This window comes from Glycine soja, chromosome 13 (genome assembly GCF_004193775.1).
Source record: "Glycine soja cultivar W05 chromosome 13, ASM419377v2, whole genome shotgun sequence".
Taxonomy (NCBI): Eukaryota; Viridiplantae; Streptophyta; class Magnoliopsida; order Fabales; family Fabaceae; genus Glycine; species Glycine soja.
In genome coordinates, this window is record NC_041014.1 from 28,951,599 (window position 1) to 28,976,995 (window position 25,397).

At 32.0% G+C, this 25,397-nt stretch overlaps 2 protein-coding genes, 1 long non-coding RNA gene and 1 other non-coding gene across 8 annotated transcripts; 2 read left to right on the forward strand and 2 right to left on the reverse strand.

Moving 5' to 3' along the window:
- Window positions 1–2,073: 2,073 nt before the first annotated feature.
- On the forward strand, window positions 2,074–8,292 carry LOC114380814. Of its 2 annotated transcripts, XR_003659871.1 has the most exons (5): window positions 2,074–2,445; window positions 2,611–3,027; window positions 5,325–5,475; window positions 6,359–7,925; window positions 8,188–8,292. It is a non-coding gene; the product is annotated as an uncharacterized LOC114380814 (long non-coding RNA). The 2 variants fall into 2 exon arrangements; XR_003659870.1 differs by lacking the exons at window positions 5,325–5,475; window positions 6,359–7,925; window positions 8,188–8,292 and having other exon boundaries at window positions 2,611–4,256.
- Window positions 8,293–9,512: 1,220 nt separating this feature from the next.
- TRNAR-CCU lies at window positions 9,513–9,585 on the reverse strand. The gene has a single exon. It is a non-coding gene; the product is annotated as a tRNA-Arg (tRNA).
- A 1,151-nt stretch (window positions 9,586–10,736) lies between these two features.
- Window positions 10,737–13,225, forward strand: LOC114382770 (transcription factor DIVARICATA-like). Of its 4 annotated transcripts, none has more exons than XM_028342375.1 (5): window positions 10,737–11,007; window positions 11,109–11,162; window positions 11,241–11,275; window positions 11,432–11,855; window positions 12,427–13,225. In XM_028342375.1, the coding sequence occupies exons 4-5, from the start codon at window positions 11,458–11,460 to the stop codon at window positions 12,926–12,928; spliced, it is 900 nt and encodes a 299-aa protein (XP_028198176.1). In that variant the 5' UTR covers window positions 10,737–11,007; window positions 11,109–11,162; window positions 11,241–11,275; window positions 11,432–11,457; the 3' UTR covers window positions 12,929–13,225. The 4 variants fall into 4 exon arrangements, with proteins under 4 accessions (XP_028198176.1, XP_028198179.1, XP_028198175.1 ...); XM_028342378.1 differs by having other exon boundaries at window positions 11,505–11,855; XM_028342374.1 differs by having other exon boundaries at window positions 10,737–11,121.
- Window positions 13,226–19,204: 5,979 nt separating this feature from the next.
- On the reverse strand, window positions 19,205–23,353 carry LOC114382140 (coronatine-insensitive protein 1-like). The gene is made up of 3 exons (XM_028341375.1): window positions 22,750–23,353; window positions 20,650–21,121; window positions 19,205–20,226 (listed from the first exon to the last, which is right to left on the reverse strand). Exons 1-3 carry the CDS (start codon window positions 23,226–23,228, stop codon window positions 19,405–19,407), a joined length of 1,773 nt encoding a protein of 590 aa, XP_028197176.1. The 5' UTR covers window positions 23,229–23,353; the 3' UTR covers window positions 19,205–19,404.
- Between the last annotated feature and the right edge of the window lie 2,044 nt (window positions 23,354–25,397).

The following is a 25,397-nucleotide window of genomic DNA, read 5'->3' on the forward strand; positions in this document are numbered from 1 at the left end:
TATGGTGAATAACATACATGAAATCTAAGGTAAATGAAATTGACACAAGAACAAAATATGTGGGAATCCAAAAAATTATAACACATACATAAATGGAGCATTAAGAGGCTAGTTGGGTAGTGGATACTAAGAGTATCTACCATGAGAGTTACTTAATGACTTGTTTAACAAAAAAAATAATTATTTTGGTATGATCATATACGATTTTGAGTTACTTAAAATTGAAGAGAGTTATTTATATAAGTAATTATTATTAATAAGTTGTTTAACTTTGTATTAATTGTATAGGAGGGAGAAATAATATTTGTGGCTTAAATAATTTGTTAATAAAATTACTCATTGGAGAAAAATTAATTTAACTGTTTAAGTTTGAAGTGACATAAATTGGATTGTTTACACGAACACCATTGAAAATGCTCTTAAACAGAATATATGTGTATTTTAGTATTTTTACTCACTAAGGGAGAATCTTGTTCCTAACTTATTATATATATATTTTTAAAAATATTATATCAATGCTATATTTTATCAAATTTTAGTTATTATATAATAATTTTTTTTATCTAAATATTATATTTCATTAAAATCTAGTTATTGTATAATTAATTTTCTATTTGGCTTTGTTAAACTCTATTTTTTTTTGTATTGAAAGAGTTTTTGTTTTTCAAATCTCATAAATAAGTTTGTCATTGGATTTATTATTGTAAAAAACTTAAGTCACACATCAACTAGAGATAAGTGCAAGATAAAATATACTCCCTTTGGACCTAAATATAAGCAAATTTAACCATTCGACACATGGATTAAGGTTAATAACATTTCATTCAAAAAATCTTTCTAAAATACTCTTCATAGTAGTGCTTGTAGAATATGAATAAATAATTCATGGGAAACAATATTTTATTAAATGAAGTACATAATAGGAATACTATCATTAAATGAGATAAAAGTTAATTAGTATTTGCTTATATTTAGGTCCAAAATTATTATTTTTTTGCTTATATTTAGGTCCGAAGGGAGTATATAAGTAGGAACAACTTTCATCCTACAAGTTAACTTTTGAGATTGAATTAAATTCAAATTCACATTCTAAGATGATACATATCAAAGTCTATCATAAATCCATTAATCAGACCATCTATCTTGTCATTCACGTCCCAAGCCTAAAAGTGTTAGACATGAAAGAATATATTATGAAAAATCCAAGTCTTACATCTATTAGAGATAAGGTCAAAATAAAATATATAAGTTCAGATAATTCTTATTTTATGAATTAACTTGTTAGATTGAGTTGAATCACAATAATAATATTTGTAATATAAGTTGCAACATTTGCAAGAAACAAATGTATTTATTTAATATTTTTGTGACATGACTACACTTCCGAATAAGATGAAATATGACTTTTTATTTACTACTTGTTGATATATATTGAAAAAAAATTATTAAAAAATTAATATAAACTCAATTATTGATTATTGTGTGACATATAAGAAATACGCTCTATGTTTTGATAGATTATTGATGTAATTTAACGTATTGAAACGTCAAATTATAAATATTTTATATAAAATTGATATTATAAAATTGTTTGAATAAATTTTATTTTTTTGTGATTAATCCCTCTGGAATTTTAGTCTAAGTCCACCCTGCCTATGTATAAAATATACATGTCATTAATTGTTTTATTATTTTGTAACAAAGTTAGAATAATTTTTTCTCCTCTTATATTCCCAAGATTAAAAATTTACAAACATACGCCTACTAAGGTGAAAAGAAATAATAATATTACTTTGTATAATTATATATGTATTTTAACTTACACTTTTATATATATATATATATATATGTGAATTTGTTTAAACTTATTTCTTAAAAAAATATTTATTTTAATAAAATAAATAATTTTTTGTTTTCTTAATATATTTATTTAAATTATTTCTGCTTAAAAAAGTTATTTTTTATTTATCTTATTAAACAATTTTTATCGCTTAATAAAAAATAATTTTTTTTAAAACACTTATTTTAAAATTATTTTTTAAAAGTTTTAACGCACCATCCCATAGATTTGCATTGTCTGTCTCTTTTTGGAAGAGAGAATCTGATGTAGTATTCTTTTTGATTCTCGTTGCAATGGCGGATGGTGGTACGTTGGGATTGGAGGGTGTGAGATTAGCCTCTTCATCAATACTTTCAACTCTAACAATGAAATCTTCCTTCGCGAACTTATCAACAATGAAATCTTCATTTCATTTCATTGCATGCTTATAGTCATCGTGGGATGTGTGTGTTTTAGATTTGGTGAAGGAGGCATTGCAGAAAGGTGTTGGCTTCTACTCCGCTTTCTTGGTTGCTGACAAGCTTATCGTCACCACTTAGCACAACAACCATGACGAAAAACTCAGAAGGGGAACCAAAATCACCCTCTTCCTCAAGGACGATCAGGTACACAAATTATTCTTTTTTTTATCCGTAGAAATTGAACATGGTTCCAGAGGGTTTACAACACTCATACACCCCCTCGGCACACAAATTATTCCTAAACCCCCCATTTAACACTTTGGTGCGATGTCCTATTGTGTTCACTGATTCCTTCATTTCTGTCTACAGTTGGAGTACTTGGAAGAGACGAGGATCAAGGATCTTGTGAAGAAACACTCCCAATTCATTACCCATCCCATTTACCTGTGGACTGAGAAGACAACAGAGAAGGAAATTAGTGATGATGAGCCTAAGAAGGAAGGAAATGTTGAGGATGATGATGTGGCTAAGGAGAAAGATTCTAAGAAGAAGATCAAGGATGTTTCTCATGAGTGGCAACTCATTAATATTTGGTTGCGTAAGCCCGAGGAGACTACCAAGGAGGAGGAATCTGCTTCCTTCTGCTCTCAGGATCTCTCATTGTCCACCGGGTTACAATTGCAAGCAGAGATGGAGACAAAATTTGTTGCTGCGACAAGTGAAAAGCTTAGGAACCACATACCTGATGATCTTGCATTCTCTATTCTGTCAAAATTGTCTCAAGAGGTTTGGATGTGTCTGCAAATCATGGGCCCTCTTATTTGAAAACCCTCATTTCATGAATATCTTTGGCAACAATTTCATATCTGATCATCATTCTTATTACGATGATACATCTCTCCTTCTGCGTTTAACTGTGCCTATCCAATGCAAATTTAATTCCCCCTTGTTTTCACTTTCTGGTGAGAGGTTTCAGAATAGGGTCAAATTAGACTGGCTAAATCCATTTCAATAGGATGACCCTGTTTTTCTTATCCTGGGGTCTACTAATATTAATGGAATTCTTTGCCTCTATTAAGGGTCTTACAATAGCAAAGTTGTATTGTGGAACCCAGCTACTGGGGAATTCAAGGTCATTCCTCCCAGCCCAATTGAGTCTGTACCACCTTATATGGACCCTTGGAGTAGCTTTCATGGATTTGGTTGACTGTGTTATAGATGACTATAAGGTGATTAGGCATGTAGATTTTTTTGAAAGAACTGACTTGGAACTCTTGGAGGAATGGGAATCTAGATCCTACTGCCCCTTATGGGAATATGGGATATATATAGCTTAAGAAGTAACTCTTGGAGGAAACTTGATGTCAATATGCCTTGGTGCCATATGGATATTGACCGACTGTACTTGGATGGAATGTGTCATTGGTTGGGTGGTACAAACAATACTAGTGATGCATATTTGGTATCGTTTGACTTGAGCAACAAGGTGTTCTTTACGACACAAATGCCCATAGGCATACCCTCAAACATGCATGATAGTTTTAATTCTTATTCGGTGTTGAGAAACTTGCTTCTGTTAAATGGGTCTATTGCTGTCATCTCAAATTATGAAGATATGACTACTTTTTACATATCAATTTTGGTTGAACTAGGTGTGAAAGAATCATGGATTACACTCTTTGTTGTTGGGCCCTTGCCTTGCGTTGAACGTCCTATCGGAGCAGGGAAGATGGGCAATATATTCTTCAGAACAAAAGATGGTGAACTAGCCTGGTTTGATTTAAGGACCCACATGATTGAGGAACTTGGCATTAAAGCACACATGTCTTTGTGTCAAATAATAATTTACAAGGAAAGCAGCCTTCCAATTGGAGGAATAAATAATTAATTGTTTTTCTTGTTTTCACCCAAGAGGTTTATGATTGTGCTTCTTAGAATTTTACCTTGTATACAGGTGGATTATCAATTTTACATTATTATAATGTATATCAATTTAATTTTGAAGGTTTACTCTCTTTCTATTTGCAATGCAATGAGCGACATAGATTTGTTTGAACTTCATTATATTCTCCTTGAAAGCAGCTATGGAAGGGAATCAAAACACATATTTGATCCATCTTTCCTTAACATATTCTTTCAGTCCTTTTTCTAGAAAACACTGTTGTTGTTTATGATTTGTTCATGCATAATCTTACTCTTTTTGCAACTTCTAAAAATTGCTTTGGCTACAATGCTTGGTATTTGGAGTTTAATTCAACAAGGAAAGATGAGGGATACATTTCATACAACAGGTTGAGGCATAAGGATCATCAATTCTTTTACTTATGCCGCGGTGCTGTTAAATTATTTAGCATTACACAAAATCATAAACTAGGGGGCTTGGGTTGAATCAATTGATAAAATTAAACTTGTGTCATCATCGGAACACTATAGCTCCATCTTAAGATGAGGGAGCAAAATAGTTGGTTTACGAGGGATATATGTGTGCAGTAGGATATATTAGTATAATAATCAACCACTTCTCTTTGCTCTATACTTTCCATGGTGGCTGAGTTGGAACTGAAGAGAGTAGAGAACTGGCTATACTTATGAGTATATTGTAATGAGATCTTGTATCACAATGATTTAATGTCCTCTGAATATATGTCATCTATTTGATGAAAGGTGGGAGAAGTATAAGATAGTTACCAGCACCTTAACTTATTCTTAGTATATGTCAACTATGTAATGTCCTCTGAATATATGGCATATTGTTGATTGATAAGATATGCAAAGAACCAAAGGTTGCAGTGCTTCTTGCATATGAATGAGATGTGATTCTTATTTGTGTTGTACTTCAAATTTGGGTCTCTGGGAAACCATAATAGGTGCAAACTTAAATTCTCTAAAAGCCTAATAAAATATGGTTGCTTCATTACTATGTGTTCATGCATAGTTGGAATTTACCACCTGTTCTCTCTTTTCTTTCCAAGGTTTATTTATGTTGTTTTGGCTACTGTGAAGATTGATGTGTATTTTTTTTCTTTGGTGATAGGTGATGTTTACATGCTTGAGAGTGATATATATTTTTAAAATAAGTGCAGGTTTTCATTGCAAGCGGAGATGGAAAAGATATCTGTGGGTGTGGCGAGTGAAAAGCTTTGGAATCACATACCTGATGATCTTACATTCTCCATTATGTCAAAAATGCCTTTGAAATCTCTGAAGAGATTTGGATGCATAAGCAAATCATAGGTAAACAAATTTTATCAACAAAAAGTGCAGCACAAGGAATGCTGACTTTCAAAGCTTACATCGTAACACAAGTTGTCCTGATAAAGCCATTTTCCAGTTCCCCTACATGTGGATAAACCTGTAGCTACCCCATCCTTCATCAAAATAGCCTACCAAAATGGATTTATAAGAACAAGCATTACAAGTGAAGCATGTTGTATGGTTTTGTACACACACTTCTGGACCTATAATTGAAATATATGATCTGCATAATTCCATCAGAGTAGCAGTACCAACCCCATGTCTTAAGTTAAATATCCCTGCATGATTCTGTTTTCCTTGACAACCTTCAAACTTAAAAGCTCATGAAGCACTCTCCCAGATTGGTCGTCCAAATAGAGGAAGTGTAACTGAAATCAGACAACTTAGCTGAGAGGCAGGACCACATCCTGAAGGATTTTTCATCCACCGCTTTTTCCTTCCTTATCCAAATTGCTTTTCCTGAAAATCACCATTTCTAGTTTTCCATAAGATGGAAGAAAGGTCTTTGTTCGTAGACCTCCAACTTAAGATTGTGTATATTAGTTGTTATTTATAAAATATTAGGTAATATTATGTTATAATTTGGAAAGATGATTTTATCATTTTGCATTTATGCTTATATGTACTATTGAGTTTTTTTGTTTTTGTTTTAGTCATACCAACATTTATAGACCCTTTAAATATTATGGCCATGTTGTTTTATATTAAAGACAGTAGTTTTTCATTTAGTTTTTTTTTGTCCAGATCTAATCGGTCATACCAACATGAAATTAACTGTTTTGTTATAGTGATAAACATGAAATATATGACTAAATTGCAAGTACTTGACTGACGATAGCACATATCTTTTTTCTAAAAGCAGATGAAATTGGCATTGAATTCCAGGTCTAATAGATTAAGCAGCTGCTCCAAGAGCTACACCACCCTTGAGCCTAGATTTATCATACAGGGTTTCTTAACCGGATGATCTCATTCTTGGATCCATAAGCAACTTGAGTTATCTCATCAATGTTAGTGATGACTTTATCTAGCACAGACTGATGAACATCACTGTTGTAACCTTCAGCTTTTTCAATCAAGAACCTCAAAGGAGCTAACCTCAAACAACAATCTCAGCTTGGCTTTGGCTGATGGTGATGTCACGTTGGTGAAGATATCTTTTTCTTTTACAATAATCTGGCACACATGACACTTTGAAAGCATATAATATTATTATCCTAACATAGGTTGATAGTGAACTTCAAACTACATGTCTCGTTAATATATAAAAAACAAGACCGTATTAAAATGTTATGTATGAAGAAAAGGATCTGGTTAACATCTGGCACCATTCATCCAGTGTATCTCAATGTGTACTTTTCTCTAGCATAGTAATTGATCAACTATTGGATGACAAAGAAAGATGTAAGTATTTATTGATACACTAAAAAATCTTCCTTTACTATTTTTATGTTGAGTGGTCTGGAAAGTCATTGACAAGTTCCATTTTAAATAAGCATAGGGGGTAATGTGTGACTACTTGCTTCCTAGATTCTAATAGATCTTATGTGATCTTCATCAATCAGAAGAAATTCATGGGTGCCAGGGAAGTCTTTCAGAGCAAGCACATTTGTTGTTCTAGGACCCATAACCCCCATGGCTGCAGCAACATGATCTCTTCCAGTGACCACAGCCAACTTATTTCCAGGCTACACACCAAAGATGGTGCCTACTGTGAAATTTGTGTCCACAATGCTGAAGCCATCAAGGGGATCAAATGCAACAATGAATCCACCTGTTTGTTGCATATTCCAACAAATGCAAAAGTGACATTTTGCATTAGAGAGAGATTCAATTTAATTGCCAGATTAGCAGACCTTCAACTGGACATCCCATGTCCAGGAACTCAGGATTTTCTTCAGAGCAAGCATACTTGCAGGAATAACACTAATTTAATGCCTATGCGTAGACATTAGAGTTGCGAGTTTCATTCCACATTGAAAATAAGATGGCATATTTTTATGAATTAATACAGGCATATTTTATCATTGCTTTTTAGCTATCTACGGTTAAAATTTGTGCTCTTTAATGTTAAAATCTGTTTTATTTGTACGAATTTGACAAGCGTGGATGCCAAATTGCTGCTATCATAATTTGTTCTGTATGAAATTTCAATCAGTTTTATGTTCATGTCTTGTTCTAGTTTATATATTTGTTTTCATTCATTTTGAAAGAATAATACTATATGCTCTTAGCTTAGCTAAGCCTGTTACAAAATGTTAATTTGTTATGTATTTTTCTCTGTAGAGTACTGGTATATCCTTAGCATAGGCCAAAAGATTCACAAAATTTGGGGAAAAGGAAAGGGCATATTGAGAAAAATGTGGTAAGGGCTGGAAATTAGGGCAACTGATTCTACAGTCTTCCATCTCTCAACCATCCGAGAATTGGTAATTTACTAGCTTACTTTTGCCTGGTTTATTTTTCAATCATATTGTTGATTTTATATACTAAAATTTCAACTGATGATAGAGGATCAGTTTCTTGTTCTTTAGAATAACATGTTCATGTTCTCCTTGCCTTTACTTCAGTGCTGATGGTGTTAACCTTGAATCTGTCATTCGTAATTGTGACAAGTTGAGATTCCTTTCATCCCACAAAAGGCACATGGGTTTAACTTGTCTTGTTTTCTTAAATGCATTTGTTTGACAGATAAAAATGTGATTGGTTCTTTTTGTGTGTTCGTCTTCTTCTGGAATTCTTTCTGCCTTTTAGTTGGTGAGTACATTTATGTCCCTTTCTCGCTCACACTCTCTCTTTTTCATATATTTATAAATTTCTTATTTTAATAATTTTAGTAAGTGCTTACATCAAATTTGATTGATCTTTATTGGTAAATGAAGATTTTTTTATTATACGAAACTAAAAAAATCATGAACTCCAACTCCATATCACAAGCAAAATTGACAAAGACATTAACACATCTATTGTCTTATCTCTAAGTATGAACAATCATGACATTACCTTTTTCGATTGAAGATGAAGAAATTGCATATACTGCCTCGACAAACATTTATATATGAGTTATTTTTAATTTATTAACTGTAAAAAAAATCCTTACACGGACTGAATATCAAAATAAAACACTTATTTTAAATGTAAGGAAAATCAAATCATTAAATAAATCTCTACATTCTCCCAATATTATTTTTACTTAATTTAACAGGCGTTAGACCTTTTTTTTTAAAAAAAAAAATAATGGTTTTATTTCAGCAGTATATGTGTTGAGAAATTTAGGGAAAAAGTAAGGAAAAATAAATTTGAAACTTGTACCGACCGCACTATTGGTTTGTTTCTTCACTCTGATCATCTCCACTTTTATTGAATGGCATATGATCCTATTAAAAACAACATCAAATTAACTCTTGTGCCATTAAAAAAGAGCTGACTGTATAGTCAAAGATTGAAGAAGTGACACCTGTAAAAAAAAGCATAAAATATTAGTATATTTATTATTATTATTATTGATAGATGGATACAAATATAAATAGATAGATAGACTATACATAGAGAGAGAAAGAGAGATAAATGGACAACCATGTTCCAAAAGCTTTGCTATAGCGTTAGAAGTCTTTTAGAGGAAAGATCAACCGACTCAATTAAAAATTGACATCTATCAATCTATTTCAATTAAAAATAAGATTAAATATTTTTTTAATTCTTATAATTTAATTTTTTTTATATTTTTTCACAATTCATTTTTATTTTTAGTTCTTACACATTATATTTACTTTTTTTCTTGAAGAACTAAATTTGAGAGAAACAATACGAGTGCATACTACACTAAACAAAAGGTGATGTCATGAATCCTAATCGACACCAAATTATTTGTGACAAATGACAACTAAAGTGATTTCGGGAAAATGGGAAAAATATCAAATTTGCAGCACCATAGGAATTTCAACTTTATAATGTTAGATCCTTAAAAAAGAAGTTTATGTTAGCATGATTTCAAGTTTCAAACATAACAAAAAAAGCGCGCCAGGTAGGGGTCGAACCTACGACCTTCTGCTTAGGAAACAGACGCTCTATCCACTGAGCTACAAGCGCGAATTATTTAAGAGGTTTCCTTTAGTAAATAACCTTTATTATTTCAAGTTTCAAACACGTTGATTGTGAAAAGGAAGTTTGACATTTTCAAAGACCCAACTTTTGTTTGGTTTGCTTTAGTAAAATGGTTTTAATGTAAATTTTAAAATATATCTTTAAATCGACCCATTGTTATATCATAAATTTCAATAGAAATTTATTGTACAAATTGTATTGTTAATATTACATTGGTTTGAATAAAATTATATTCAAACATCTTAAACAAAATCTCATATTTAAATAATATGGATAAAAAAAATAGTTAAAGAGAAAGACTTCACCAAGGATAGATATTTTGTGTCTATAGCATGATAAAAAAAAATATTTATCTCTTTTAATAAACTTTTAAACGATACCATCCTCTTTTCTATTTTGAAAGATTAGGCTCCCTATTTTTAAAGATTATTAGCATTATATTTTTAACTTATTTAATATATAAAGATTTTGTAATGTTACCTTCGTTTATTTTTTCTTGTGTATTTTTTCTTTATCATTGTCTTGATCAAAATGAAAAACTTCATTCTGCGTACCTGTATTTTCCTTACTCTGAAAACTGATAATTTTATTACTTTATTTACACTTTCATCACACTTTCCCCCCTTACAATTTACAATGCTATGTCTTTGGCATAAAAAATATCAATTTGGAAATTATTTAAATATATGCATTTAAACCATTTGATCTCTTATTTATTTTTGTATTAATAGTTAGAAAGGTAGAGACTAGTTCTTTTTGAAATAGATTAAGGAAATGGATTTTATTTTTAATAAATTTATTTTCATACACAAAGCTAATAATTAAACCTCAATTAATATACTTAAGGGATTAATTAAATCACACATGCGAAAACAAACAACTAACTTGTTTTCTAGTTTTTCACTAAATAAAAGTTCGGGAATACAATTATAAGTATCCTCCAATTGAATATCAACACTCAACAGTTAAGTTGCTCTAACTAAAGTTTGAAAAATTATGGACAAATACCAATACCATAAACATAATTCTGTAGTAACTACTCCTTCATTATAAGTGTTTTCTTTTTTCTGTTTTCATTAAAAAAAATTAATAATTAATTAAATTAAATGCTTATAAAACAGGACTGAATTTTGTGACCAGTTCTAACTGCTAGCAAGTGATTTACATTCATCTCAAGCCATTTGTCTCTCACATCAATTCATGCTTCTCCTCTCTTTTGAACACACAACAAAACCAGAGTTACCAACAGATCCAATTCTAATCCTTTGAAATTCACTAACCCCCTATTTCTATTCTCTCTTAGTTCCAGTTTTTCACTTTGCTAGTGTCTTCTGCATTTGCTTCCACAGTTGCTTCGCCAGGAAGAAATAACAAAAGGAAACACCTTCTTGCTTTTCCTACCTGATTGTAAAGAATCTCTCTTTTCTCATTTGGGACATCACTGTTCACTTTCTGCATCAACTCGCTGTTGGATTTTAATATTTATCTCTGCTATCAATATTATTAAGGTCTCACTTCTGGGTACGTCGTGATTTTTCCAAGATTCTCCTCGATTCTAAAGGGTAGAAAGTTCGACTTTGATTTTTCAGATTCTTTAGTTTGTGCTCTCACTGAAAGTAGTTTCTTGACTACACTTGCAGGATTCTGAATTCTATGCCCCTTGGACCAAAGTTTCGTAAGTTCTTTGTTGTTGTGCATTTCTTTTCTTTTTTTTTTATCCGTGGGAATGGAAGAATGACAGGAGGTTTACAATAACTCGTGCATCCTTCTTAACCAACTTAACTAGACTCCCTTGACATTTCTTTCTAGTTTCTCATTTCCATTTCTTTAGTGTAAGGGGATTTTTTGTTGTAAAGTATGGAATTCGAGACTTCATATCCAACTTGTTTTATGTCAAATTCAAGTTGGTTTTCTCAAGAAGGCCAATTCACAGAATGGACAAGAGAAGAGAATAAGAAATTTGAAAGTGCCCTTGCCATATATGATAAGGATACCCCAGACAGATGGCTGAGGGTTGCAGCCATGCTCCCTGGAAAAACTGTCTATGATGTGATCAAACAATACAGAGAATTGGAAGAAGATGTTTGTGAAATAGAAGCAGGGAGGATTCCAGTTCCTGGATATCCTACCTCTTCTTTCACATTGGAGATGGTTGACAACCAATGTTATGATGCATGCAGAAAGAAGCCTGCAACTCTCAGGAGTTCTGATCAGGAGAGGAAGAAAGGGGTTCCTTGGACAGAAGAGGAACATAGGTGAGTTGCATCATCTTCCTTTGTCTTTTTTTGTTTTGTTTATGTTTTACATTGGTTTGGGGGGAGTAAATGAATATATAGCAGGACTTTTAATTTCAATGCACCTCTAATGTAAATTTTTTTACACTATTAATCGAACACAAATCACGATAAGTATAACTTTTAAGATAATTATTGTAAAAGTTAAGAAACTTATCATATATAGTAAGTGTGAATTTGTAATTGGATGACAGAATAAAAACTTTTTACACTTAGTGCAATAACTATTTACTGATATAGGATAATGAATCATGATTATATGAGACAAGCAACTCAACTTGTACAAACAACTAGAACTGGTTTGTTTTCTTATCTAGCTACTATGATATATTGCTTTGTCAATCTAACTTGGCTGGCTACATTCCAATTTGGAAGGTGAAATCGAATTGTAAAATAAATTTTAAACTGCATGAATTCCAAAACTGTTGACAAGTTAAACATAATCTTAAGTTAGCTCAATTATGCAGTTCCAATCTCCTATGTTTTTTTGGGTTCCTGTGCTTGACATGGATTTTTGGGTATTGAATTTCAGACGTTTTCTGATGGGACTTTTAAAGTATGGTAAGGGGGATTGGAGAAATATCTCTCGCAATTTTGTTGTGACAAAAACTCCCACCCAAGTGGCAAGTCATGCTCAAAAGTATTATATAAGGCAAAAGCTTTCTGGAGGGAAAGACAATAAAAGGAGGCCTAGTATCCATGATATCACCATTGTTAATCTTACATCAGATCAAGAGAAGCCTCTTTTATTCAATGATGAGTCTCACATGACTTCTGAGCAACAGAAGCTAACTAGCATGCCAAAAGTACAACTTGAATGGCGGATTAATCACCACAACAATGGCGGGTCAAATTATGATATGTTCGTGTCACCTAATTCATCTGGCTTCTCTTCCAAGACCCTCAAGTTGCAAGGGCAGGATTTCTATGAATGTGCTTTTCATGAGACTTATGCCAAGCTTAAAAATACGGGTTTCAGGACAGCTTCTAGAGACTTCAACAAGGAAGCTATTTTTGGTATTCATGCACTGTAATGCCCACTTTGATCATGTTATGAAAAACATACACCAAGGGTACTTGTTTTATGTTACGAACATAAATAATGTTTCATTCCTTCAACTGTTTTGGAATGAACCCTTTTCCAAGTTTTCCTGTGTTTTATCTCCTAATCAGACAGTTACTTAACATGTCTATTTCTTTGTATAGACTCAATCTGCATCATCACAGGATGCACCATTCAGGTATAATAAGTCTCGGGCAACGAGACGATGTTCAGTAATCATTGAACTCCATTAGATCACACGTGTGATATAATAATTTACTTTCAATTGGAAGCCTTTCATTCTTGTCCAATAAGCTATAAATTAAAGCACATAATGGTACCAATGTATTAGGCGAATCTAAAAGCTGGTGATGGTTTTCAATTCTAACTTCGGGATTCTAATTCCCAAAATATATATTAAAAAAAAAGTAACCCCGAGTCAAAATAATTGACTTATTAGATAGTTATAACTGTTGCAAAAACCTATTTACGCACACTCCTTTCTTTTTTATCCGCAGTAAAATGTGAATGGTTAGCATTCTTAGCACAGAGAGTCGATCGAATTCGCGATTTTTTTTTCTTTTTTTTAATCATTCAATTAATCTTATATCTCTCATTTATGCAGCTTCCTTAACTATTCCCTTATAAACAATTTAACTATTTGATATATATACCTTACATAAACATTCCTAGAGAGATACAAGGAGACTTGAATGATTAAGGGAAAAAAGAAGGAGAAAAGATCACGGGTTTGATCTTCTCGGTTAACAAAAATTAATGATATTAACCATCAACATTTGTTGATAAAAATAAAAAATAAATATAGCTTGTAATAGTAATATAGTTTGTGACAGTATATATTTTGCTTGCTGATGTAGCTGACTCACTTGAGCACTTGAATTGAAATTTTGGGTAGATTCTGATGATATAGTAAGCTTTTTTGTCTTTAGACACTTTCCACCATCATTAATCATATGCTTTCTGAGAGCAATATGGCCAAGTTGACCAGGTTTGATAGTAGAATCTGAGTTTGCATTCCACTCAACTAGAATCCCATGCTCATTGGCTCAGAAAATAGACAGATTCACGTAGGAATGCCAATGTGGCTCACACTATCATAGCCATCTTTTGTTATTTTCGATTTTTCAGCCAATCCGGTTCTTCCTTTTCTTTGATATTTTTTTGCTTCCGCCAATCCACCTTTTTGTGGTGGCAATACTGTTGCGTCAGCATTGTTACTTCTTTTGCTGGTCTATGGAACAATCATGCTTTATTTTGATTCTTTATTTTACTTGTGAACCCAATAACATGTTATAGCCGCATGCATTATGCGGATTTTGTTTTCTCTGAAACTATTTAATAGAAATAAAGGCAGCAGCCAACTTCAGATACTTAGCATTTTTTTTTATCAGTAATGGTTAATTTTTTTGTTAAAATGTTAGGAAAAGTGATACAAATTTATAGATATTTTTCTCTTCTTTTTTCGTTCAATTATCAAGCCAGTGTTATATCTCCTTTTTTACATTCTTGAATACTTCTGCTCCTTGGTCTGGTAATAATAATATATATTTCACTGAACCTTGTGAAGCATATTTCTCTTTGCGAGTTTATAATAGAAATGCATCACAATAGAGTTTTTGTGTGTGCATGGTCATTTTAGAAATTAATAGTACAAGGTGTTTGGCAATTTTTCAGTTTTTATGGTGTGGAAAGATTTTTGTGTTGATAAATATATAAAAGCTTAATTACTTCAAAAAGGAGGGGTGGGTGTGGGGTGGGATTACATGGATTGTCACTATCTCAAAATATGTCGAGCAATGATGTCCCTTTGTTTTTCTTGAAGCTACAATGTGAACTCTGTAATAAAACACCATTTTGTTCTGTTAGAGATTTGAAATTAGGCATATTAGTCACTTAAAAATTTGAAAACTACCACTTTTTATCTTTGAAAAAGATATAAAAAAAAAGTTCATTCAATTTAATCCTTTCTAACATTAATTATCAACATTTTCATCTTTGAAGGTATGAAAACGGTGATTTGCATGTCTTGGACTAATGTGACTGAGCCAAATCTTTTAAGAATCACAATGTTTCAATATGGATTATATTTTTATTTAGAAAAATAATACTAGAACACCTAAATTGTCAAGTGACACATAGTGAGAGAGAGAAAAAAATAGATATTATAAGTGATATAGTGTAATAGAAAAAGAGAGATAAAAAGAAATGATAGGATATTGATTAGATGTTTGAAAATGTTGGATGTCCAAATATAATTATTCTGTTACTTATTTTGCAGTTGTAATCGTACTTCTTTATGTGTGTATAATGTCTTTCAATTATACTAAGGAGAACTTTTCATTGCTCGTGCTCATGTCTTTAACCAATTGTACATTTTACAACTAATGCAACGAATGTGAATATGTGATTGTCTTAGCTAACTTTTCTTTTGTAAATGACGCAGCCTTCAACTTTAGAATTATATATGGCCGAGTATATCTAGAGAAGCTCAGCTTCAGGCCACATTTTATTTTAAGTTTGATCGTATCTAGAGAAAGATAAACCGTACAAGTTGCCTCTTTACCCTTCTTTTAACCTCTCAAAAAGTTACGTCAAGACCAAAAAAAAAAAAAACTATCAAAAGATTTAGGACAAATCTTTACTTGGCAACTTTATTGGACTAAACTTTATAGCAAGTCAGCAACGATGCATTTGCCATGCTTGGCTACCAACATGCAAAAGGATTGCTCCTTCACACTTTGGTTTGGCCCACATATCCATGGATCCTTTTCACACATGAGGGATTTTCTTCCTATTTTTCTTTTACACCCAAGAGTGAGAAGAAAATTCCATAAATACCCTTTTGAAAGGCTCATCCATATCGTGAATTCGTATGAGTTCATTTAAAAATATATTTTTCGAATTAATTTAAAATTAATGATCCATGCAGGACTGTGACTTTCACATTATTAACACGATGCTCTAACTAATCGAACTAATAAGTCAATTATATTATAAAACAATTAATGTTGCTATATACAACACTAGAATTTCTAATGTAAATTTAATGTACATGTAAGTTTACATAATAAATTTTGTGATGATTAATTTTAATCTAATAAATAATTTTTTACATATATAAATTTTTATTAAACCTATGAGTTTTATTTAAAATTTATATATGTAAAAAAACATATTATTAGATCAAAATTAATTATAATAAGGTCAAAAACATAAATCTACTTAAAGTAATAATATTTACACAAATATTATAAAAAAAAAACCATAACTAAACTTATTTTAAAAACATTAAAAATATTTTTTAAATTTTTTTTAAAATTTAGGTTATACGGATTAATAATTCGTATAAATCATACAGATTATCAATCGGTATGTTTATTAGCCGGAATAATCTTAAAATATTTAAAAAATGTTGGATATAAAAGAAAAAAAATGGATGCAAAAAGAAAACGCCCACACATGATCATACTTTACTATAATGTTGGCCTACATAGATATGCATTCAATGTTGGTTGAAATTTTATTTTGATATTGTACAAGATATAAAATTTGTGGTAAAGAAGACCCCATTGGCATATATAATCACTTAATAACCGAATCTAGAATGAGATATAATTAAAATGTGGTAAAGATCCCATCGTTTCACATAATTAATTTCACTTAGAAAAATGATGTCACGAAACAAAATAACACTGACATTATTCCCTTAATGTGGATTTTGATAGTTTGCATTTAAAAATAAATATGATTTCGATGAAAACTGTTGTTTTATATAAAAAAATAAAAACAATACAAAAAGTTGAAATCATAAGATGATAACCACAATTAGGTGTTGGACCACAGTGGATCAACTACCATTCCATATATCCACCAGTCACCTCAACGAGCTTTCTCATTAACCACTATATTAATATTAAGTTTATTAACCCTTAACGTACTTCAATAATTGAGAACAGTTAAGTCAGGAAAAGAATTTTGGGGGGCACAACTAGAAATGCCTAGATCAATGAATTTTTTTAACTTAAGTGAGTGTACAATCTGAGATAGGTACTCAATTTTGGAGGAAAAAAATGCATGTTTTATAAACATGGATAGGCGAAAAACATCAAATAAGTTCGTCAAATGAAATTCAATCTATATGGGGTTTTATTTTGTTTTTTGGCAGCGCAACTAGGAGAAATTGAATATTGATGTTATCTTAAAAAAACATAAACAATCAGAAATCAATAGTGAAAAGTATTTTCTTATATAGTAAAATGTAAAGATTATCTCAATAAAAATGGGTGAATGAGATTGATTAACTGCACCTTATGCAGTTTTCGTGAACTCCAGTCCAGAGTATCCACGTTAAAGAAAAATTGAAGGTACATTTCTTCTCATATATTTGGAGTTATGTCTAGTTGGGGTGTTGTCAAATTTTGATGTGTACAGTTGTTCAATATATTGTGTGAGAATTTGTCTCTTTTACAAAACAGAAAGCACAAAGGGGAATTTATGTGAATGCATGGGAGCTATGTTGTTTTACTCGGTTTCTATGTACATTTTGTTTCACAGTTGAGACACAACTTGTTATTTGTACAATTTCAATTTCAATCTGTTTGGAAGGGTTAGGGGCTAGGTAGGGATTTGTCAGGGTATTTTAAGAATGGAAGAAAAAATACACATGACATTTTTAAATGATGTGTCAACATTTAATTGGTGGGACACAAAGTGAGACACAGAAGTGAAACAATAAATTTAAATGCTTTTTTTGACGTCTCACTTTGGATAAGAATAAAAGGAACATTGTTTAATGATGGAAGTACCCTTGACAAAATGGTAAATATGTGTCAATTGCAAATGTCAATTGATGAGATGACACTCATGCTAGCTATGTGATAGCAGATATTCTGGGTGCGCAACAACGCCATTAGACCTACATCGTGGTATTTTTTCATCTCTCACAAAATGTTTTTTTATATAACTAGATTAAGGATCCGCACAGGTTATATAGCAGAGTATGTATTCTTCAATTGCAGGTTCACTCATGATATTTGGATGAGATGCTATATGTAGGGGTGATAAGGGTATTACCGGGGGGACTCTTAGTCATTTAAACCAACATGAATTAGAGAATAAATACCTTTTCATCCTCTTTGAAGTTTCTCTATATCAAGAAGTTTATTATACTATTCAATTGAAAGAAAAATGTTTTAAAAGCATGTGAAATCAATTGTTTAATCTTTAATAGTGTTTAAAAAACATTAGTGTTCTTTCTTACATTTTGTTATATTCTTGCCTGATTTCTTATTAAGATAAAGCCACTCGCTTCCTACATTTCCTTTTACAAATTAAGATATTAAAAAAATAAAACTAATTTGTTTTTATGTTAATTTTTATGAGATTAGAGGATTGGCCAGATAAAAGAGGGCATAACTATCGATTCTGGAATTTTGAGTGACTCAAGCATGACGCATGTTCTTCCTTGCTTGCTTTACAATATAATTTCAATCTAAATATGAGTTTCAAATCTCAATGATGGATATATGGCCTCGCGGGGAGAAACGTCAACTAGGAGTTTTTTTTTTTTTTTTTGGTATTACAACTAGGAGAAATTGAATATTAATATGGGGTAACTTGGGATTTTTCAAAAAAGAACACTTGCATATATTTTTAGTTAAAAAACTATTTAAGAAACGTATATAATTTTCTTAATAAAAATTATTTAAAAAACCTAAACAAATGAACCCATAATGACTGTTGCACCGCATGCATTTTCGTGAACCCCAGTCCAGACGTCAGAGTATCATCATATACATTTTACCAAAAACGGTATCTTAATAAAATTATCATTTCATTCCATTTTTTATATTTGACGTCTCACTTTGGATAAGAATAAAATGAATATTGACAAAATGGCCAAAGTACCCTTGATAAAAATGGCAAATATGTGTCAATTGCATTTGGTGATTAGATGACACTCATGCTAGCTGAGTGATAGCAGATATTTTTATGATATCTTAATGTAACACCAGCCAAAAAGACAATTGTAATTAACTAGTTTTGGGAGAGAGAAATAATTTTGTTTTGAAGTTTCCACTAACAATTTTCTTTTTAGTTCATACTAAATAAATGTTAAATGTTTAGCTTTTAGTTTTTGTGTTTTTTTTCCTATTTGATATTGGGCTAAGGTTACTGTAGCCAATCTAGGTCTAAACAATGTAGATCTAGGCGCGGGGGGGGGGGGGGGGGGGGGGGCAACTCTTGCTTTTTATTCACAAAATTGAGAATGTTGAGTTTTGAAGGGAGCCAATTGCGTTAGGGGAAGTAGTGTTTCAGAATTACAAATGAAAACACTTGCTTATTACAAGACTAATTTGTCTAAAATGAACTAGAAATAGAGCAGAGAAACATAGAAACAACATATGAAAGGGGAGAAGAAAAATGGTATATACACAGCTCTGGCCTCTAGGTGTCAACGCATGTGGCAGTGTCCAAAGGCACAACAGTATCTGGAAAATCTGATCTCTGCCCTGCAAGAGAATAATATGCAAGAATATGAGCAGGATGCTCAACAACTACCGTCTCATCTGAATTGGTATTCATAGCCACCTTTCTAGAAGGAATTAACTCAATGTTCCAAAAGGGGCGAGCCATTGCCAAAAGATCACGTCCAGATGGAGATACACCATACCCTTGCACCCACAAGTACCTAAGAGAAGTCAATTGTGTTGCAGCCACAGCAAGTGCACGTTCACTGAAAAATGAACACCCTCTCATTTCTAGTTTCTGAAGACTAGGACACCCTTTAGAGAATTCCAAAAGCCCTGCATCAGACTCCCCCACATAACCAAGCAGCATCCATCTCACATTTGGACTGTACTGTCCAATGTAACCAAGACCTACATCGGTCAACCCGCCACGCCTGAGATATAGAGCAAATCTCCTCAGCTTGTTACAGCCCCTCAGTAGAGCCCTCACCCCATTGTCAAGTGGCAAATCAGTTATTTTCTCTTCGTGGTCAAGCAACACAAGGCGAAAATCGCAGAGGTTCTTCAAGTGAGTTCCGATATGTTCCAGAGATGCATTTGTAATATCCGACACATAAACAGCCATGTATTCAAGCTCTGAACAGCCCTGTGACAAGGCGATTAGCCCTCTATGGGACACAGTACCTTCTTCATCCTCCATTCCTTGATCATCATCACCCCTTTCAATCCTAAGCCTTTTTAGCCTCTTACAACAACGACCAAGAACCTCTAACCCTCTGTCTCCAATTACATTCCTTGTCTGTCAAGGTATCAGTTAGCAATAAACATTTCAAATGCAGTTTTAGTCATTTAAAGTATCCATATCCATATCCATTTCAAAAGAGTATATATATAAGTTCTATTGTAGCTATTTTAAAAAACAAGTGGGAGTATATTAGTAATTTAGTATTCATTCCACTTGTTGACAAATGAGTGTTAATAAAATATCCCTCCCACTTGATTTTTTTAACGGGAGAATTTTAACAAATTCAAGATCATAATTAGTTAACATACTTCCTTTATAAAACAAATGGGAGTATATTATCAAAGCCTTATATATATATATATATATATATGTGTGTGTGTGTAATATAATACTGGTGCATAATTGAAATGCATATATAGAATAGAGAGGTTGACAGGTAAATATGAAAATCTTGATAAGCAAAGTTCTGGAACTTACCTCAAGGACTTCCAGATTTGGACACTTTTGGATTAACATGCAATGATCCTCCGTGTCTAGCATTGCATAGAGGAGATCCAATTTTTTTAGTACGGCTGCAAACATGAACACTATGGGCAACTCATTCTTTCCAATATATGTTAAACCCAATCGACATAACTTTGCTGGTAATGATATAGCAGAGTATTTTTCTGGTTCTTCATTGTAGGTGCCTCCACAAAACTCTTCCAGTGCAGAGGCATGCTTAAAGAAGTTCACAAGATCAAGTATTTCACTGTCAGTAAGTTTCACAGACACTAAGTTGGGGCAATTTTTAGCTAAAAGTTCAAGGTCCTGAATCTTCACAACAGCAATATCTGTCAAGTAAAAATTGAGAGTCTCAAGAACTGTATTATTCAAAGCAAGCTCGTGTAACCATTCTCCGTCCTTCTCAACAATTGAGCTTTCCTCCAAAAACAAGACTCTTAAACTCCTGCCAAAAATAAAAATTCTGTCAGAGCCACAATAATTTAATTAACTGCAGGCATAAATTCTAGCTTCCAAGAAACAAAGTTTCAGATCAATGTACTTGAAAATTCTAATATGTCTAGAATTTTCCCTACAAAAAAACATGTCCATTGTATCATCATATCATGTAAATTTTATTAAAAAATGCGATGAAAAATATAAGTTATAAGATTCTTTTTCCCTTAAATGAAGCAAGTATAAGAATGGTTATACTTAGAGAAGAAGGAAGAGCACAATGACTTCTATATGTTCCTCACAAACATGTAGAGCACAAACTGATCAAATACTTCATCCTACAAGTAACGGAGACTCATCACCACATGAGTCAATATACATAGGAACTTCATATTCTTTAGACTTACTCCATGAATGATTAATCCCTAGAAAATTCTCTAAGTGAAGCTTCAGAAGTATGGAATTCAAATCATTTAATCGTTTGGAAAACTGCAAGAGAAAATAGAAAAGCATTGCTGGACGTTGGGACTAAAACGAAATTAAAACAGCCACATCTGCAACCGTATACACCAATAATTAATAGAGTCGTTATTAACATATCTCTCTACTTTCTCTGTCCTCTCATTTTACTTCTATATTTTTTTAATATTTTTATCCTTTTTTCATCACATCATTTATTACATTTATTACTTTCTCTGTCATTCTTTAATTTTTTTTTCATTTTATCTCTCATTTTCTTCTACTCATACACCGAAATAATGATGAAGGAGTTTATCCAGTTTGTTGATCAAAGTGTGAATTATTGCAAATCTGTTTACATTTGTTCTCAATTCTTAAGTATAAAAAAATACACCAAAATAATGGGGGTGTACGTTCCTGATTAATTTCTGATTCCTCAAGAGTCAACAGTAACAGATAAGGTGACACAGCACAACTTATTGCTGAATGCCATATAACAAAAACTTTCTGCCAAACAATTGGAACGGAAACATAGCAACAAGGGCAGGGAGGATAAGCAAAACAGGTAATAACACCTGGCGCTGCAAGTAAACCAATGAAAACTTAAAAGTAAAAAAAAAAAAAAGTAACTAAAACAACCACCATCAGCCAAATTCACAGTATTTAAAAAGTAACAACAACAAAGCAGGTTCGAAACAAGCAGTCCACGAATCTTAGGTCATAGAATCCAACTCATCAACGAATAAGGATACACATACACAACTTACACATATTCAAAGAAAAGCAACTCAAACTATATTAAATCACTTCAACAATACATAAATTTTGTATAAAAAAAACCGTCAGTAAAATTAAAATTAGTAACAACAGAACAATTTGTAAGCGAACTTTAGAAATTTTAAAATTTAGTTAGCTAGAGAAAGTCAGTCAAGGGTTGAGCAAAGATTCATAAGTTATTATTGTAAATATCTTGTATAATCTTCGATTCTCATAAATAAATAAAAAAAAAATTAAAAAAAAAGCTTGAGAAAGTCAATTTTTTATGACTAAATTTGGTCCTTAATTAATTTTTAGAGCAGGCGATATAGGATTGGGGGCATGATTAATTCTGAGAGGGAAAAAAATAGTAATTTGAAGAATAGCAATAATTAAGGGCAATTAATAAAAAAAGTTAGTTACTTGCAAAAGCGACCGATATGGAAAAGACCATCGGTGGTGAAACCGGAGCACTTGTCAAGCTTGAGAGAGTGAAGCACGTGGCCGCGGTCACGAGCGAGATTCCGAAGATCGGAATCTTTGACAATCATACGGCGGAAGTGGAGACTCTTGAGGCAATCGAAGTACTGAGAAATCTCCTTGACCCATGGGGTGACGTGGCCTCCCCAATCCTCGGGTATCAAGTTGAACATTGCTGCTCGGGGCTTGCCCTTGAGCTTGAGCGACTCAAGGTGCGGGAAGCGGCGGCGGAGGCGCGCCGGCGTGGTGGTGTAGCAGAGCGCGATGGTGACGTGCTTCCGAGTGAGGGAGTCGAGTTCGTACCAGCGTCGGCAGACCTGGGAGACGGCGTCGCGGTCCTTGGGGTCGTCGATGTAAGGGATGACACAGTCGAGGACCAGGTCGACCACACGTGTCTTCCGCACGTTCCGATCCTCCGTCATAATATTGAAGCGAAGAGTGAAGGAAAAGATAAAGGTGGAAGAGGTTTTGGTTCAAGTGGCGAAAGGGGAATGGGTTATGATGATGATGAGTGTGTGAGTGAGGAAATGGTAGGACCAACTTGTTCCGAGATTATTACCTATATATATTTACGTGATGTGATGTAACACGTCACTGCCTCAAACGGCTTTCTGTTATAACAATGTTTGAGATTTTCATCCTAGGACTAGGAGCATCTACACCCTTTCCCACCCGGATTTGTTTCCGGCAACCATATTGGTCTGTGTGACGTCTGTTATATAATATAATTCATGAGATATAAATCAAAATTTGAGAAAGAAAAAATTAGGTGTTCCAAGGTAAGATATGTTTAAGGGTATGATTGATATAATAATAGTAAAGTGCAAGAAAAGAAGAACAAAAGATAGGATATCAAATGAATGAATAAAACTGTTTTCATACTATATTACTATTGAATTTCTGCACTAATTGTTATGGGGATATTTCAATCGTGTAAAATGACATAAATAATTTCAACAAAGAATGATAGGTAGTATAAATAGCGGTATTTTTTTTATCTTGTATCAAATAATAGCTTCTTTTCCTTTCTACTTTGTCCATATTTGGATGGAACATATATAATTTTTGCGTGGGATTCATGTGCATTGCATTTCTTCCTTTCTTTGTTATGCATTTTCAAGCAATGAAATAATTCAAAGATACATTATTTTCTATGTGTAGCTAATTATTAATCCTTCGATTCTTCACCGAAATAAATAAAGTATCGATCTCACCTAAATTTCATCTTAATGTGAGTTGATCTACAACCTTGAGATATTTTGGAGACTGACAAAAAAAAAGAGTTATAGAGAGAAGAAGGGAAAGAATGAGATGAGATAAATGATGTGAAAATAATATTATTTTTATAACCTATATCAACTAAAATATTGAATTAAACTGTAAAATTTTAAAAATAACAAGCGAAAGTTAGTTGGAATTTTTTTCATAAATAAATTATGATATTATATAATATTATTGTGTTTGTTCGAAGATATTAGTTTAAATTAAAAATAAATTTAGTCAAAACCTGACTTATTACAGGTTAAAATCTCCCGTGCTAATCGGGAGGTAAATTTTATATTAAATAAATTATGATATTATGTAAATATTATTGTGTTTGTTAGAAGATATTAGTCTAGATTAAGGATGATTGAGTCAAAATCTTACTTGCCAAGAGTTAAAATCTCACATAATTATTGGCAGACAAATGTTGTTGTAGGTTGTATACCCTTATTAGCTTATTTATATAGTTTAGGTTGCATGGTCTTGCGCTCCTTAGAAGATATTAGTTTGAATTTAGAATGAATTCAGTCAAAAATATCTGACTTCTCAAAGTGAAAATCTCACATACTTATCGGAAGACAAATGTTGTTACAAACTGTGTAACTTTAAATATCATAGTAAAAGAGTTACTTTTCATTTTAACTATTAATTTTTTTTTAAATCTAATAATTAAAATTTATAACTCATTACAATCACATTAGATTTCAAGAAAATTAATTATGAGGATGAAGAGTAACTCCAAACTTGACTTGTAAGTTGATCCATTCTCTCTTTATATATTATTGTATTAGTTAGTAGGTATTAGCTAGTTTGAGTTGAGAATGGAGTCAAAACTTGACTTGTAAAGGGTTAAATCTCGCATGCTTATGCAAATGTTGTTGCAAAATGTTTATCCTTATTCATATAAAAAAAATATTGTTTATCCTTATTGGCTCATTTACATATAGTTTAAGATTTGCATGTTCATGCTAAATTTTATGGATTGTGTTCTTACTCGTTACTTAAAGATACAATGAGATTATTTATACCCATGAGACTCAATTGTAGTTTTTCTTTTGAGGCCTTTAGCTTTTCTACACACACAAAATATTGTTACTAATTTTAAATATATAATTTTTTTATATATATACACACAATTAAAATTAGTTTAATTATACTTTTTAGTCCTTTTAATCTTTATAAATTTATTTCGTGTATTCAATTTTTATTTTTGTAAAATTCTGAGTGTTCAAATTAAATCTTTAAGTTATGTTTTGAAAAGATTAGGTATACAGATTAAAAATATAACATGTAATTTGAAATGATTGAAAATAATATTTTTTTTCTAA

Excerpts from the sequence above, each read along its gene's own strand:
- LOC114382770 (XM_028342374.1), top strand. The coding sequence starts at position 11,458 with ATGGAATTCGAGACTTCATATCCAACTTGTTTTATGTCAAATTCAAGT. Across the intron at positions 11,856-12,426 it reads TGGACAGAAGAGGAACATAG|ACGTTTTCTGATGGGACTTT; the intron begins GTGAGTTGCATC and ends ATTGAATTTCAG.
- LOC114382140 (XM_028341375.1), bottom strand. The coding sequence starts at position 23,228 with ATGACGGAGGATCGGAACGTGCGGAAGACACGTGTGGTCGACCTGGTC. Across the intron at positions 21,122-22,749 it reads CATATCGGTCGCTTTTGCAA|GAGTTTAAGAGTCTTGTTTT; the intron begins GTAACTAACTTT and ends TATTTTTGGCAG. Across the intron at positions 20,227-20,649 it reads CAAATCTGGAAGTCCTTGAG|ACAAGGAATGTAATTGGAGA; the intron begins GTAAGTTCCAGA and ends ATACCTTGACAG.